At 39.4% G+C, this 17,110-nt stretch overlaps 1 protein-coding gene across 4 annotated transcripts; it reads right to left on the reverse strand.

Moving 5' to 3' along the window:
- Positions 1–1,113: 1,113 nt before the first annotated feature.
- On the reverse strand, positions 1,114–16,554 carry ca5a (carbonic anhydrase Va). Of its 4 annotated transcripts, XM_079681502.1 has the most exons (8): positions 16,052–16,169; positions 14,488–14,570; positions 12,076–12,273; positions 10,834–10,952; positions 7,746–7,841; positions 7,577–7,639; positions 6,491–6,649; positions 1,114–6,029 (listed from the first exon to the last, which is right to left on the reverse strand). In XM_079681502.1, the coding sequence occupies exons 2-8, from the start codon at positions 14,510–14,512 to the stop codon at positions 5,865–5,867; spliced, it is 825 nt and encodes a 274-aa protein (XP_079537628.1). In that variant the 5' UTR covers positions 14,513–14,570; positions 16,052–16,169; the 3' UTR covers positions 1,114–5,864. The 4 variants fall into 4 exon arrangements, with proteins under 4 accessions (XP_079537628.1, XP_079537626.1, XP_079537629.1 ...); XM_079681500.1 differs by lacking the exon at positions 14,488–14,570 and having other exon boundaries at positions 16,052–16,554; XM_079681503.1 differs by lacking the exon at positions 16,052–16,169 and having other exon boundaries at positions 14,483–14,515.
- Between the last annotated feature and the right edge of the window lie 556 nt (positions 16,555–17,110).

Here is a 17,110-nt window from a genome sequence, read left to right on the forward strand (position 1 = left end):
AAATACTCTGATCCTTAACTGAAAACAAATACAAAAATACCATGGTCTTCAAACACTCCACTGCAAGTAAAAGCCCTGCTTTTAAAATGTTACTTAAAATAGCCCATTTCGGAATAAATTAAATACAGATGACTTATCAGCTAAGTATCAACAGTAAGAGTACTTGTTTTGCAGAATGAATCTTTTCACACTATTATATTACACTGGTTAAATGTATGGTTACATTATCCTCTTTTGATACATGTAAGAGCATTTCAGTTTGTCAATGTGGACCAAATGTAGGTAAGAGATATACTGTGTAGATTAGTAGTATGTGTTTCTATATGCAGAAACTGGTGTGAATGTACAATTAATGTAGTGGAGTAAAAAGTATTGTTGTAGTCAAGACCACCTTAACCGAGACCAAGTCATGACCAAGAGCGGAGTGTACCAAGACCAAGACTTTAAGAGGTCGAGACGAAGATAAGACCAAGACCAAGGCAGGGCGAGTCTGAGTCAAGACCGGAACCAACACTACATAATACACTTACAATAAAATGTGGAAGAAACCATACATTTGATCTGAAAGATCCACATCATCATAAAAAGACCCACATACAAACAGTACATATCAATGCAACTTCATCATATTTATTCAAAAAGTGATTTCATTTAAAAACAGTAAATTAGTAAAAATGTGTGGTTTGTGTAGCCAAATTATCGAGAATTTAGAGTCCTATAGGTCCGAGACCGAGAGACCAAGTCTCGGACCTATTCCGTCGATTCCGAGACAAGACCAAGACCTTTAAAAAGTGGTCTGACCAAGACCGGTCTCGAGTACTACAACACTAGTAAAAAGTAGGATATTTGCCTCTGAAATGTAATGGAGTGTACAAGTAAAAAAAGTAGCGATAAATGGAAATGCTGTATTAAATGTACTAAAATACTTTCCATAAATTTGGAAATCTGATCAGATCATCATCGAGTCGGTGTGGATTTATGTGCCAAATATGATCCCATTTAATGATGTTGTTCCTGGGATATTGTATTCCCATGGACAAACTGAAAACATCGTTGCATAAAGGTGTCTCACTACATAGGAAAGCAAGTAAAGAAAACACACCGAGATATAGATCCTTTTCACATCACACATACTTTATTGTTATACACCATCTATATATATATATATCAGTTTCTTTAAAATCATTTTTACATCTATATCATGTGACACCTTTGGGTGGTTTTCAACATTCTCCCTCCACCCCTCTGGAGCAAGGAGAAAAACACATCATGGTTGCACAGCTGCCTATAAGGAGCCATCCAGGTGGAGCAAAGCATGCTGGGAGGGAGAGGGGCCAGCTGAAGCCCCACGGGGCAGGAATGTCGGCTGCCCACTAAACAAATAAACAGCTCAAATATGTACTGCATACACCTGCTAAAACATCACACTGGGCTAAACACGGCAGGGAACAAGTATCCATGGTGTAATGAGAAAAATACAGCATCATGACGGAGTCCTATAATATGGTTAGAAAGGCAGACAGTGATAGAAATCTGCAAAAAAAAGGCAATGTAGACGGACATTTCCCCCAACATTTGCATTGGAATAATTGACATTGAATTCAAGTTTGAAAAAAGGCATTCAAAAAAAGAAATAGGAGTAAATGCCATGGAAGATGAAGGCAGTCAATGGTGCACGATTTCAAATACATGGTTGAGCGAGATGAAGGCAGTACTGAGTCCCTCGTCTCCATGAAACACTGAATGTGTAAGAAAAGAAAAAAGCAGCCATGAAACATTCCCAAAACGTCCACTCTGTCAGGGTCTATCTAGCAAATCTGAAGCCTTTATAACAGCATCATCTGCATAGAGTCGGATCTTTGAAATACATTTGAAGGCCGTCCATTCAGAATATGGCGTCCACGGGGGCCAGGGGGAGAGGGAGCAGGGTTTGAATGCCTGATGGGCAGGAGGGAAGAAACGGCTATTTCTAAGAAGCTTAGGCCCCCTTTGGACTGTTGCATTGTTCCCCTAGGATTATAAAGACAGCCGGGACCTCCCACCCCTCCCCCAACTCAACTGTACGTCAGAGGAAACTAGAAGGAGCCAGATACATGCAGGTTTCTGGATTTTAGTGCAAATTCCTCTTCTAAAGTAAAAGACGTATGATCAGTCATGTCTGAGGAACTACAGATCATTCCAAGTTGGGTTTCCAAAAAGGAACTATCCCCCCTGTAACTTTGTATCCGCCCTACTCTCTTTTCTTCAAACCAATCCTTCTCTTTCTAATAGCGCTGCATAGTAAGATTCACCCAGAGTACAGCAGCTACTGGACAGGAGCCAAACAGGCACATTGCCAGACTTCTTTATATGATGCAAGATTGCATAAGATGCCCTTTCTGTTCAAATGACAAAATCCTCATCTGCAATGTTTCTGCAGAGTTGTTGGATCAAGTGAAAAACACAAAGGAGGGTTTGATTTATGTAGATGACCGTAAACCCGTCATAAGGTGCATGAAGTGTTCGTTAAGATCAAATAAAGCCGCAGTAAAGTAGAGCTTTCGGTTTTTAGTAAAAAATACATTTTAAAAGTGGAAAATGAAACAAAAATCCAGCATCAGCAAAAAGAGCTTTACCGTTTTTTCCTTGAATCACCCTAGTATCATTGGTTAACAATATGTGGTTTATGGTGGCCTTTAATTGAACACCATTTCCCATACTCCCATGGGTCTGACATGTCTGTAATAACAGTATACGATGTACGAGATTTAAACCGGCAGAGATAACACAGATTTTGTTTTAGAGATGCATAAAAACAAGTTATGACGATGGAAGTATTTGTGCAAACATTTCTTGGGTGTTACAAACTTGTTTAGCTCTTATTAAAATCACGAAGGCTTGGAATTGTAGTAGCCGCTGCTAATAGTAGATGCTAATTTGGGTTAGGATGTGTAAAAGAAACCCCAAGAAGAGGCTTCATTTCCCCAGAAAGAAATCCTGAATGGGAGATTACTTTTAGTTGGGAAGCAGTGAAAGCCAATATAAACCAAGTGCTTGACAGGCGTTGTGATTCACAAGGAAATTGTAGTCAGTTGGTCCCACTGTGTCACCTGTCAGTTTGATTTCAATTTAAAAAGATTGAAGAAATTTAAACTAGTTCTGAGATTCTACGTTACAGTAAAATACTATTTTTTTTATTAACAGTAACTTTTCAATTTGTTTAACCATCTCACTTTGATTCATCTCAGCCACAAACATTAAACAGACAGCTGTGAACAAGACAACATTCAACCAACCAAACCAGAGACAGCAGTTCCCTCCAGAAATAGACTTGAGAGGACCTGAACAGCTGGTTATCCACAGGTTAACCCAGTGGTTCCCAACCTAGGGGAGGCACAGCGCTATTGCAGGGGGGGCACGTGAAGCTTGGGAAGAAGTTATAAACAAACATTGTTAACACAACCGGCAGTTAAAAGAAAAGTGGATGAGCCCACGACAAGTCTTTCAGCTATAATGCCTAAATCAACAAAGTATGATGAGGCATACATCTCCCTTGACATGTAACGTGTTCGGTGCGGAGATCTCTCTTTCTCTCTTGTCTGTGTGTGTGTGTGTGTGGGGGGGGGGGGGGGGGGGGCAGCTCGCTCACAGACTCGCTTCAGCACCATGCGCACAGAGATCTGCCGGTGGAGAACATAGCGTTCAAAAGTGACAATCTACAAGGCTCGATGTGGTCAATGCTCGTTTGCCATAAGTATTTTCTCGGAAACACGAGCAATCTGTCCACCAGCTGGCCAAAAGGCATCATATTCATACTGAGAAATGCACCGTTTTCAACTTCCTTAACTCGGAATTCTGTTGCCCCAATTACGTGTAAGGTGGGAGAAGTACTCAGATCAAGTACTTAAGTAAAAGTAGTATACTGCACTGCAGGGTAGCTTGTGAATTTACTCCAGGTGTAACTAAAGTCTGATTTAAGAGTTGATTATATTTCACATCATTCATCCACATCTGTAAAGTAACTAAATGTATTAAATACATGTAGAGGAGCAGAAGTACAAAGAAGCAAAAGTGGAAATACTTAAGTAGGGATGGGTATCATTAAGGTTCAAACGGTACTACTACATTTATCGATACCGCTTATCGGTCCGGTCCTTTAACGGTTCTCTTATCGCCATGTCCCCCTCGCACACAGACGGGGGAGAGAAATCTCTCGTCTGGATTGGAAAGATCGAAAATACAAAAAATAATCATAAACGCATTTTGTAGTCTTTTTGCACATTAGAAACGGAGTTGGCGACACTAAAACTGCAATATAATGTTTGTGTAGCAATAAAACATCACATATATTTTTTACATGTCTCCAGTACCGATACAAAGACCGATAACGTCGGAGTTTAACGGTACCACGGTGTTTAATAATTCAGCCCCGGGGCCCGTTTAATACCGGGTCTCGGTACCTATCCCTATACTTAAGTACCTCAATATAAGTACATTACTTGAGTAAATCTACTTACTACCACCACTACAGGTAGGACTATGTTATTTGTGCTAGCAGCCCATAATCCACACTATGCATAAAATTAATCAATGTGAATTCTGTTTCTACTTTGTTTAGTTTTCCCCCTAAAAAAGAACAGAAAGAACCTATAATAAAAATACTGTTAAAGAACCAGATCGATTGTAATTGTTTCAATTAGGCCTCATTATTTCACAGTGGCACAGGGTCATCTGCCATTACAAGCACTTTGGTTCATGTTCAATCCATAATAAAATATAAAATTATAGTTGAACCGTTTTTTCTTGTTATTATTAGCAGAGAAAATGTAATGTTTGTACAACTATATACAATTAATTATACCAATCTCGGTGGGAACCAGATTAGGGGGGGCTCGGAAATATTTCCAATTACACAAGGGGGGCCTGACTGAAAAAGGTTGGGAACCACTGGGTTAAACAATTCCTCTACCAGTGTCCTGAAGTCCTGTATTGGTGAAACTCATGGCAGTGATTCGGAATATTTAAGGCACTGTAGTTTGAATACTTTAAACTTCAGTAAAAAAGAAGAGAAAGAAAGAAGGATATTGGGAGGGAACTGCTTCTCTCAATCAGCTTTTTCCTAAAATGCATTTATGTGCTACAGTGACCTGGCATTATTGTGCGCAAAGTCATGTTTTTTTAAAAACCCTTCTGTATGTGAGGGATGTTTGAACGTCACATACTGTAAGAAACTAGGGTTTCTGAATGTCAGATGTCCTGTATACAGTATCATCTCTTTGTAACACATTTAAAAACATACATTCTAATCATCTTATTAATGTATACATGATAACATCTACGATAAACCCAACAACCCGCCATACAGGATTAAAAGCCCTTGATGATATATTGTGTATTCTACTGGAGAGACACGTATAACAGTGATAACTCCTTTTCTATTTTTACATCTCCTGGGCTTCCTGCTGTATCATTTTATGGATATAAACATCACAGAGGAAGTGAGAGGTGTAGCACAGACTGCAGCCAGCACATGGTGCTGCTGATTTGTTTCATAAGCTCGTTCTACGCTGAGCTGCAGGTAAAACCCACATGTGCTGTAACTAATGGACTGTTAATGTAGAATAAATAGGATGTCTGTTAAAGAAAAGTCAGTTAAACAAAGTATTTCCCCCACAGCAACCATCCTTTCTTGCGAATTAGTCCGCACCAAAATCAAAAATGGTTTGTATTAAAAAATAAATCCATTTGCAGTAAAACTGAAGATCCTGTGATGAAACGTCATCAAGCTTAAAAATTGGTGTTTGTGGTGACAGAGTAAAAAAGGAAAGCAGAGTCCGGGCACAGAGTAAAGGTGTGTTTTACTGTGTGTTCTGGCTCCAGCAGCGTCAGTGTTTGTCCTCTTCAGCCGACGGCGCCTCCTGCAGGAAGGGAGAGAAGGAGGAGCGCACGGTGCGGCCGCACTGAGACTGCTGCACGCGGAAGTTGTTCACCATGCCCTTCTGCACTTCCTCATCAGCTGAGGTGAAGAGAAGGCTGCGGAACACCGCCAGCTGAAGGAGGAAGAGACACAGTCAGAAAAACATAATATACACAGGCTCATTTAGCTCATCCTGTTTGTAGAAGGGTGCACATCTTAAGGAACAACATGCTGCCGTGCAGGTTTGTACAGCTCAGTGTTACTCCCTTCATTGTTAGAATAGCTGGGCACACCCCTTGCTGGTCAGGATTGTTGCAATGCTCTACTGAAAAGGAACGCTGATAAGCTTCTTCATTTTTACCTTGAAAATATAACCGCTACTGAAAGAAACACTTAAGATCGCCAAAGAGAAACATTAGCATTTAGGTTTCTTGACTCCTGTCAAATGTAAATAATGAATCTCCTTCTAGCTCTGTTTTGTGCCAACTCCTGAGGAAAAGATGTCTCTAAATGCTGCATTATGTTCACCATGTTTAAAACATAAAGAATGGACATGCAAGAACTAAAGATAATTAGTTTAAATCTCACACACACCTGTTCATGGCTGACTTCGATGTGCTGCTTCATCACCATCCAGGTGACAGACTCAGTGAGAGGGGGGGTGGTCAGAGAGCCGTGGTAGGTCCAGTAGTCGTCAGTGTTGCTGGGTAACAGACAGGCTGGGTCGAACCGGTTAAAATCCACCACACTGTTCTGCAAACACACAGAGACATTGAAGAAATGATTTTAATGTTACGGGCATGAGACACGCAAAATCATAGCAGACACATACTGTGCACACAGAAGGTCTTATATTTAAAAGATAAAACACTATACTATCCATATCTCCTGTTATACTATACTCATTCATGTATCCGTGAAAAACGTCATTATCATTACAGCACAGGCGGTAACCATAGAAGAATTAAGATATTATCTAAGTAATACAATCATCATTATCCAGTATAAATATGTCGTATACAACTGTCGCATTTCCTTTTATCGGACAAACAACAGCCTTATCAGACAATATTAGAGATAAGCAGTGTAGTAGCAGTGATGTGAAAGAAGGGCAAACATGTACAACCAACAACATATAAACATATATGAAGTACATTTCTGAAAATAATGTATTTTCATTACACACTAGTAACTCCTAGGCTGTTTAAGCATCAAGATCAGTCAATTCTAAACTGGTAGATTAATTAATAACTATTAATAATGTATTAATGTATTTCGCATTATAGTTCCTGGTATTTGAAACACTGACACTGTGCTTGTGCAACGTCACACAAGTATTACATCTCAACGGTTATTCAATGACGGATCCAATTGGTCTATTATGGATAGGCAAACAGGAATTAGTTGATAGATTTGTTTAAGTTTGGGATTTTGCTTGTGAATATAGCTTCTGGGTGTCTTTACTGAACCACCAGAGGGCGCAGGTGCTACCAAACCGTATCAGATTTTTTATAGATTTTATATTGGTCAATATATCTATATAAGGCATCAGAATGTTATCTTCAAAAAGCAGGAATGTGGTGTGTGTGTGTGTGTGTGTGTGTGTGTGTGTGTGTGTGTGTGTGTGTGTGTGTGTGTGTGTGTGTGTGTGTGTGTGTGTGTGTGTGTGTGTGCATTAACCTTGTGTCTGATAGCAGGCAGGGCGTCTACCAGTTTCTGCAGCCCTTCGTGTCTCTTTCCCACCTACACAAGGATTAGACTCATTAATCTGTCAGTTTAAAGCAGCATTTGCAAAACACACCAGGTTATCGAGTGAAACATGTCTGCGTTCCATGTGTGACGTGTGCACCTTCAGAAAGACTCCAATGACAGCCAGCCCGTTTTCCTCCATCACGGCCTCCTCAAACAAACTGTATTTATCAGAGTTCCAGTGCACCAAGTGGAGCTGAAAACACACGCAGGTCACAAATACATCATCAGAAATCAGCAATCTTAAAATAACAAGTAGTAGCACTATAAAAAAAGTGAACATATTAAAGTAGTGAAAGTAGCAGAGAGTAATAACAAAATGTAACTGTAGAAAGTATAGACAATGTACAAAAGCAGTGTTGCAGATTACAATTCTGTGTGTGTGTGTGTGTGTGTGTGTGTGTGTGTGTGTGTGTGTGTGTGTGTCCCCCATAGCCTTGATCTTTTAAACCCTAGCCCAATCATTCTGTCCTAACTGAAAGCTAAATAAATGGAGAATAAATGAAACAGAACAGGCAATAACAGCCCAAGCTATATCATTGTTTTAGATAAAGAAACATACTGTATAGCTATTGTTTAATTTCACTTGTGGGGCTTTACATGAAGAAGCTGGACCTTTTCCTGTGACCTTTTTAATTCTAAAACATACCTAAAATACCATATATTTAGGACAAATTCAGTGCATGTGTAGAAGAGCAGCAGATCTGTTTGTGCATAATTCAAAACTACCAGTCAAAAGTCGACTATGACTAGGGCTGTGCGATTATGGCAAACATCATAATCACGATTATTTTTGGTCAATAGTTGATATCACGATTATTAAAAACGATTATCCATTTTCTTTGAAAACATCAATTTATTGAAAAATAAATGTGAACAGTATGTTTTTAACAGTTGATTACCCTGAACTTTAAGTATAATTCAACTGAAAAAACAATTACAAAAATACAAAATAAAAAAACAATTACATTAAAAAAAATAAAAATAATAATAATTGTTTTATTTCTATTACGTTATTTTAGTAATCGTTACAAGCCAAAATCGAGATTTAAATACTATTAATTGAGCAGCCCTAACTATGGATGAATAAACTAAAAAACAAACATCTAAATAAGTCATTTTCTATAAACCGGGTACGGAGAAATACATAAAAGTAACCCAATTAGATTTACCCACAGCACTAATCATTTGCACAGTGTCTTTGACAGCTTCAATGCTGTCAGACAGGACTGTAACTTGATCCTCTGCACACACACTTACACACACACAAAGACTGCTGAGTGATGACAACTATGACACGGACACATTCCCATTGCTACAACAAGAGCTTTGCAGAGGAACACACGGACAGTCAGTGCAACCTTGTGTTACATAAGTGTCCTAAAGTTAATGGAACAACGTGAAAATAGATATTCAGTGTTCATATGTGGGGTTAGGCAACGTAACTGGTTTCATGTCCCTCACACTGAGAGAAAATAAACAACCTATGTTTGAATTTAGATTTATTGATATAAAGGGAAATGTAGAAATACCGCTGGTTTAAAAGACATGCCTGAATCACAACTCTCAGTATTTTGCCAGAGATTTCCAGAAGGACACATGAATAGAAAATAAATGAGATTGTAAAGTAAGTCAACACCTATGATGTTTAAACAGCATTTTTCTTTCTTCTTTTAACCCTTAGGAGACAATTTGGGCACTAACTGTTTTTTTCTTCTCTCCATTATTGAAATAGCTGTGTTTTTAAAATACCTATCTGACTTGTTCTCCTCTCGATGACCTGGTCACACACACCTGGTATACACGTCACAGCGCATTTGTATGTACGGTACAAATGTTTTATAAATGACATGGTGACATACTATCTGTGCTGCAGTACCTCTTTTCACCCTCTGTCTGAAACCAGAGTCCAGTCTGTTCTGATTGGTTCGCTGGCCGGCTCTGTTGTGATTGGTCAACTGCTTAGAGATGTCCCGCCCCTTAGCCTATCCCGTACAATGTCTTGGAGTGGTAGCAAATAGAATTGCGAGTGTTACGTAGTGATGTCACTATGTTGGATAAGTAAACAAAGGAGTCAAATGGAGGAATTTCAGGCAGGGGGGCTGGGGGTGTGGGGGTGTGGGAGAGAAACTCCCTTTAGAGGGACACACACACAGGGATTTTAGCCTTTGCAGACCATTTACATCAACTCAAACCTAAATAACAGGAAACAGGAAAGGGAAAACTAAAAAAAAAGCCCCTTTAAGTGTCTTGCCAAAGAGGTGGGCATCGAACCAATGACCCTCTAATTGGTCATATTTATATTGCTCAGCAGCAAGCAGTTGAGCTTTTTTTTAAGAAACAGCGGGTACAAAAAAGGGTACAAAGATGCTGCTGAGACTATATATATATATATATATATATATATATAGCTATTCTAGGCCACTAGCTGTGTCCATGCACAATGGTATCCCTCACTGCTAAAATTAGCTCATCTGTTTCAATATAGCTTAAACTCAACTGTGTTGTTCAGTTAGGAAATGCAGTGACTTTAACACTGAGAGAGTGCAAGAGCTGACGAAGGCAATGAATGGAAAATTCCACTAGCCACTAGGGTCATGTATGTGGTCTTGTGCTGGCAGGCCCATAACTCCAACTGGTCATATGGGCCCACCCATTTTCCGTTAGCGTTATACTTCTGGTGACTGCATTTATGCAACAAAAACCTTATTAGTTGAGTAAATATGTGGAGATTATCCTGGTGAATAAAACCTGAAGGTTTCATAAACGTGTTTTTTCCAGAGACCTTATTTTCTGCGATGTTTCAAAACCCAATGGAAAAATCTCATTGCTTTTTGTTGATGGAGCCTCACGGTCCGGCCCACAAAATACATCATCACTGCACCACAGTTTTATACTGCAAAGTGTTCTTATTATTGTGTACACCTCCTGGACATGCTCACAATATTGCGAGGCAGATAAAATAAATGCCTTAAGGGTATGAAATATGATCATAATAAAAGTGAATAGATATGCTTCGTGGGTTCTATTTATTTTGAATCAAGTTATTCTACAGCAAATATCCTTTTCTTATCGGTAATATTACAGAAGTATGCTGAATCAGACCTCCCTGCAGGAAGGATATATGTTTGGTGCTCACTACCTGCTGTGTGTTAATGTATTGCTGCATGATACAGCACGGTACCTACCTCTGCAGGGAACAGCTTCCTGTCCACGGTGTGCTCCGACCCCCAGGCGTTGCTCTCCCCCCAGTGGAAGTGGAACTGGCAAAGCCGGTATTTGTCTTGCAGAGGGCCACCTTTCACCGCTGCACCAGAAAGATATTCGGATCAGAACATACGGATCAGTGCACCATACAGGCGGGTTTGCCATATAATTGTATATAATATTGTTAAAGGCCAATTCAAACCCCCGTAAGGTTTGTGGTTTGACTGTTGCTCGTGGTAAATAGGCATCTACTAATCGGATAGTGAGCCGTTTGATCCTCAGTCAACATTTCAAAGTGTCCCGAAAATGTCTCTTGAAAAAACTGTCAGCTAAAAGACAAGTAGTGTACATTTTAGAAGAAACTTAACATTTGAGAGCAGTTTATTGTGTTGCATTTGTGTTAGCGCACCCCCAACCCCAGCTGTTAACCAAGAAGAAACAATGAACAGCTTTCACAATCCTTTTAAAAGAACATGCTCGTCATCCAAAAGAATCAAATGTCTGTCTAGTATCTGTTTCCTCCTCTAAATGGAGGAAATGATCCCACAGAGCACGCTAAGGAATAGGTTGAATCCAGGACATGTTGTATAGCAGAGACAATTATCTCCTATTTGGCAATGAATTTTCATTACCCCTGTACATTCCAGTAATACTACCGACAGATAAGATAAGGAAAGGAAAGATAAGGTGGTATATTAAAGATTGTACTTAAAGTACCCGCTGGCATGCCTTGATCCCTCCATTGTTTCCTTTGTGTTTAATTGGAGATAAAACGCTGTTCTCAACATTGTTAACCTGTTTTGTTCTCTCACTACCACACTAAGCTCTTTATGCACAGACTGAGGGCATTTGACGCCTTTAAAAAGCATTTGTGATTAGTTTGTATGCTTTGGAAAGTTATGTAGAGTTTTGAGTGGAGCCCAGTGGTTAACATCGCTTTAAAGATAGAATATGGTAGTTGTTGAGATCACGGGAGTCACATGACAGTCACCAGACCGATTCTGCTTTTTATCAACAGCTTTAAGTGTAGCATTGATGACAGGGTTCTCTAACACACAGAAGGCTCTTTAAGGGGTGGATAATCCTTTCTTGTGAATTAAAACATGCATTCCCCATACTGAAATGTCCTTGAATCAGATTTAAAGGGAAGATGATGTAAATGTGAACACATCTTGAGATGTTTTAAGACGATTTAGACCTAGGAGACACAGAAGAGCACTTACTGGACTTGTCTGTGGTGTCATCATATTCCACCAGGAAGGAGTAGCCGTTGTTCCAGATCTGTTGGCAGGTCTGCGGGTCGTAATCAGTGACCAGAGGCTTCAGCTCCGAATCGTAGACGCTCTTCCGGACCACGATGTCGATGGGAGACTGGCGATCGCCTCCTGGTATCGCGAGGGGTTCCTGCCACATGGGATGCACTGGAGGAGAGAAAGGAGAAGAAGGAAGTCAATTAAAGAGAAAAGTCATATTGAATAAACAAACAGCCAGGACTTCTTCTTGTTCGTGTCTGCTGTTCAAGAAGACACACAACAAACTGAAAAAAGCTGACACCTACTTTTCATGTTGTGCTCTGCTGCTTCCTTCATTCTACAACAGTCCATTTTAAAAACAAACTCTTTAATAAATATTATAAAAACGACTCAGTGCTAGACACACAGGTCCGTCTTCTTCCTTGAGCTGTTTAAAGGAACTGAATGAATATGGAAGAAGTGAGTAATAGTACTTCCTTCTAGTCCTCTCAAAAGGAAATTACAAAATAAGAGAGAAGTGGGCTGGCTGTACAGAATCTGACACGCGGAATGTCCTGGCACGCCCCCAGCTCCCCTCCACAGCGGGGGAATCCGACCGGGACCTCTGGCCAGTCAAACTGCCGGCTTGGGCCAATGTCTGTCAACGTCCTGACTCCTAATTACACTAAACTCCGCTCACTTTCCTTTCCTCCCTCCTTCTCATTTCATTATCCTATGAAATCCACCAAAAAAAACATTACGGTAAAAATTGAGTAAAAGGTTGTACATTCTACAAAAAAATCCTTCAGGTGTTGTTGTCAAAGGGCACAAAGGCAGCTCAGTCTTTTGTTTTCATGTCCATTCATCCGTCACAGGGCTTAAGGTTTCCACTGAGAGCCGAGCTGAACAAGTCCGACTGGGAGCTGACCTTCGTCTTGATCAGATTTCAGTGGCTCCTCCTGGGAGAGTTGGCTACCGGACTCTACTATTGCACAGACACAAAATAACTGCTTGCAAAGCCAATTCATGCTAATTCGCCGGGTGATGAATCAGCCGCAGAGCTGAATCGTGGCGTGTCAGTGTCACGGTGTCACATGTCCTGATAGCGCCACATGATCCCCAGATGTGTGGATAACTAGCTCTGAAACACCAGCTGAGTCTACATCAACAGCCACAATAACCAGAAACTACGTTTACTTCCTCCATTAAACATCAGCTCTGCTGGGCCGATGATCAAGATGCTTGTTCACTCAATATAGTCATGAAAAAATCTGTGATGTGATGAAGTGAATAGCTGGATAACAGTGTTTTGGGGGAAATAATCAGATGTTTAAGTGTATTCAGTTCTGCCTTTGTGCTTCTTTTAGTATAATGTTAAAACAAAAAAGTGTTTGTTGAATAAGTCCATATCTTGCAAGGATGACTAAATATTCTTCTTTTTATTATAGTTTTTTGATATCCCCATTAACAACGTTTCTATGCTTTTGTGGTGAAGAAATTATACGGCCATTAGCTGCTTCAATAATTTAACAACGTTTTTAATGTGAAGCTGCATCAACAAAATGTTGGCTTGAAGCATTTGATACCACAATAATTAATGATTCAGAATTTACAAAGAAGAGACCTAAAAATAAATGTAATTTAAAACATGCTTTTTGTCTGATTGGAAGCAGGGAGTGGAATGTGTTGAGCCATTTAGCACAAGGCTTTGGTTTGAATGAGAACACTCACATTACTTGACACCATTTTCCAAAGCCTGAGTTTGAATTTATAATGTTTTTTAGTTTTTACATTCCAGTCAACTGCTGTTAACAATGATCGGTTCAGTATGAACATCAAGCAGGCAAACAAGCAGACATATTTGAACAGTCTTCAATGCAAAACCATGCAACGACAATGTAAGTTTAAGAATAATTCAAAAGGACAATAAGTTTATGTTCATACTTTATAGTCTGGATTCTCTGGTTTCCAACCAATGACAGGCAGGTTAGGCTAACTGGCAACTCTGAAATGCTTGAATGCGTGTGAAAGGTTTTAAAAGATTCACACTAGGTGCTTTGTAATATTGAACTCAAAATCATATACAAATTAAATATGCTTGCTATATAGCAGTTCTTCTTGTTGATTTCAAACATAGCCCACAATGACACAAAACACCAACAAAAAAAAGTGCAAAATAAACGTTTGTGTCCAACAGCCATGAGTGCGTGATGCAAATAGCAACATGCATATTTGATCACCATTTATCTGGTAAATGGTGATAATGTTGTGCCCTGCACCTAAACGTGTTAAAGGGATGGTAACTATAGTTTAAATGATGTTGTATGTATATGCAAAGCCCACGGTATAGAAATGTAATGAAAATCAATAGCTGACTGAGGATAAGAGGTGCTCAGACCTTACACCTGGCATTTTGAAATGCTGACATGCCTCTCTACATCAGGGACGCACAGACTGTCCCTTTCCTGTAAGTCACATGTTGTTACCTGGGAAGTGGGGAAAGCAGAAGGCAAAAGGTAGGCCAAAGGATTTCGAAAAAATACTTTTCTATTGCCCAACTCATAAGCCAACAATCCATAAAGCTTTGGACAGAGAGTGCCCAATACAAAAACCTTGTAAAAGTTAAATATGAACTCTGTTTATGATTACGGTTGAACATTAAAGTTCTGCTGCACTGGCATATTTGTTTCATCTTTTCATTCTTTTTTTGTCACTGGGTGTGGTGAGGAAGTTGTTAGGACTTGTCGGACGAGCTTCGGAGTCTCGTATATTCCATGGGAACAACATTTTCTAAAGGAGAATGACTCATGTCAAATGCATAAAAAACGAAAGACTTGCTCTCCATGTTGAATAAAACATGTTTCATCATGACTTACTGGGCTATAACTGCACAAATAAACATTTCATTTGAACATGTTATGTTACGTGTATCACATGATCTCGGTTCTGTGCACTATAACTAGAAACATGTGGAAAACAAACCTCAATAAGGATTTGTACATTGAAGATGTGACTGAGTCAGTAAAGTCATAAACTAATAAAAGTGTGAGGTAATTTTTTCAGATTGCACACAAAAATAATAATAATTTTAAACAAACTTTCCTGACACCAGTGGTGAAATCTAATAGAGTACATTTACTCATTGTACCTAAGTGCTGAGTATTTTCCTTTTATGCTACCTTGTAGGCCTACTTCTATTCATCTACTACATTTTGGAAGCCAGTATTGTGCTTATTACTCCTCTAAATGTATCTGACAGCTTTTAATTATTTTTACAGATTCAGACTATAAGTGAATACAAAATATTACAATATTGTAAAAAATCATATAAATAAAAGTTTCAACCAGCAGTATTCGAAGTAATTCAAATGAGCTCCAACGTAACCTGCTTAGATAAAGACACTAATTTATCAATAATCCAGTAATTTAATATATATCTACTTTACTAAAGCAAGTATACTTTTGTACTTATTGCACTTTTTTGGTAAATACAAATAGTTAAAACTGACTACTTTCCCCACTTCTACACACAATACATAATGCAGTGGTTTGACATACTGGCCCCCTATTTAGGTGAAAGGGCTTCAAATGATCCCTATACATAAGGACAACAATTCCTGTTCGGAAACCCTGGAGCCTGGGTCTATCTCACACAAAGCTCAGTCAACACACTGATCCGGAGATCCAGCCCGGGCTTTCCAATGCTCCTAATGCACGTTTTCAGATGACAACAAAAGTGACCATTATCGGATGTTATGTGAGCAACAATGATAGGGCCCTGTAGGCTTAAGACACACAATTCGACCAAAAACCACACCACTTGCATGCTTATACACAACCTGCCACTGTTTACAGTCATATCCGAGGTTAAAATGCTCCTTTTGAAGGCAGTTTGATAATGAGCTGCTGTGTTTTTACGCTCGTAAAACATACCCCTTGTGCACAACTAACTTATAATAGTACTTACTCTGTGACAGCACATATTTGCTGGAACATGCCGCGAGGTTGCATCTCCGGACGGGCGTTATCCGGTGACGGTTGGCGTGTCTGACGAGCTGTCGGTGAAGCTGGGAGGCGAAAGGTCTTATTACGGATGACAAAGTCACCATATTGATAAAGCTAACGTGAATAGCTTTGCAACAAGCGGATGCAAAATTTGTTTTTTCCGCGCGCTGTTTTATTTGACGTTAGATGTTAGTACTAAAGTTTGCTCTCGGTAAACAGTCAGTTCACAACAAAACAATCTTCTGCCTGTTCTGCTCGCAGTCTGCCCTCCTACCGTGTGTCCGGGAGGCGGGGGAAGGGGCAGGCTTTTCTTTACACACATTCAAAATGTGACCGCAGAAACCCTGAACCTGTTTATCCTGAAGCTATGGCGTCATTTAATTGGGATAAATAGCGTCAGTGACGGATCAAATCGATAAACGATAAGATTGCCCGGCCGTTAGAAAACTGTTTGCTCCGCAACGCTGAAGTGAGGGGAGGGGGGCAACAGAGCTGACCAATCAGAGGCCTGCACTGAGGGGCGTAAATGGTGATGGTGATGATGATGATGATGATGATGATGATGAAGAAGAAGAAGGACAGATTAAATAGACAGGTGGGATCTGTTTTATCCAAATTAATTGTACATGGACATATTCGACAATAGTTATCATCAGCACAATACCCTACTGTTAGTTGTAATTATTAACATGATTTATTATTAACAATATATTGATATAGCCTACCGAAGTACATCATAAGGCCTTTTGTTTTTTTATCCATTTTAGCCAAACGTTGTTTTTTTATTCTTTTTAATTCCCTTGTTACTTTCCAAAAAATGTTTAATTATTGTTTTTTAACACTGCTTTCCGATTGTGGTGTGCTAATTAAATTGTCAAATTACAGGACCATGCTGCTTTTAATTAAGTACATAATCTGTAAATATGCTACATTACATGTAAGGTAAGGTCCTTCATTCAAAATTGTACTGCAGGTAACGTACATAAGTATCATTACAATATTACATTGAAATATTGCAAGT

The sequence above is a fragment of the Notothenia rossii genome (genome assembly GCF_949606895.1).
Source record: "Notothenia rossii genome assembly, chromosome: 5".
NCBI classification, from domain to species: domain Eukaryota; kingdom Metazoa; phylum Chordata; class Actinopteri; order Perciformes; family Nototheniidae; genus Notothenia; species Notothenia rossii.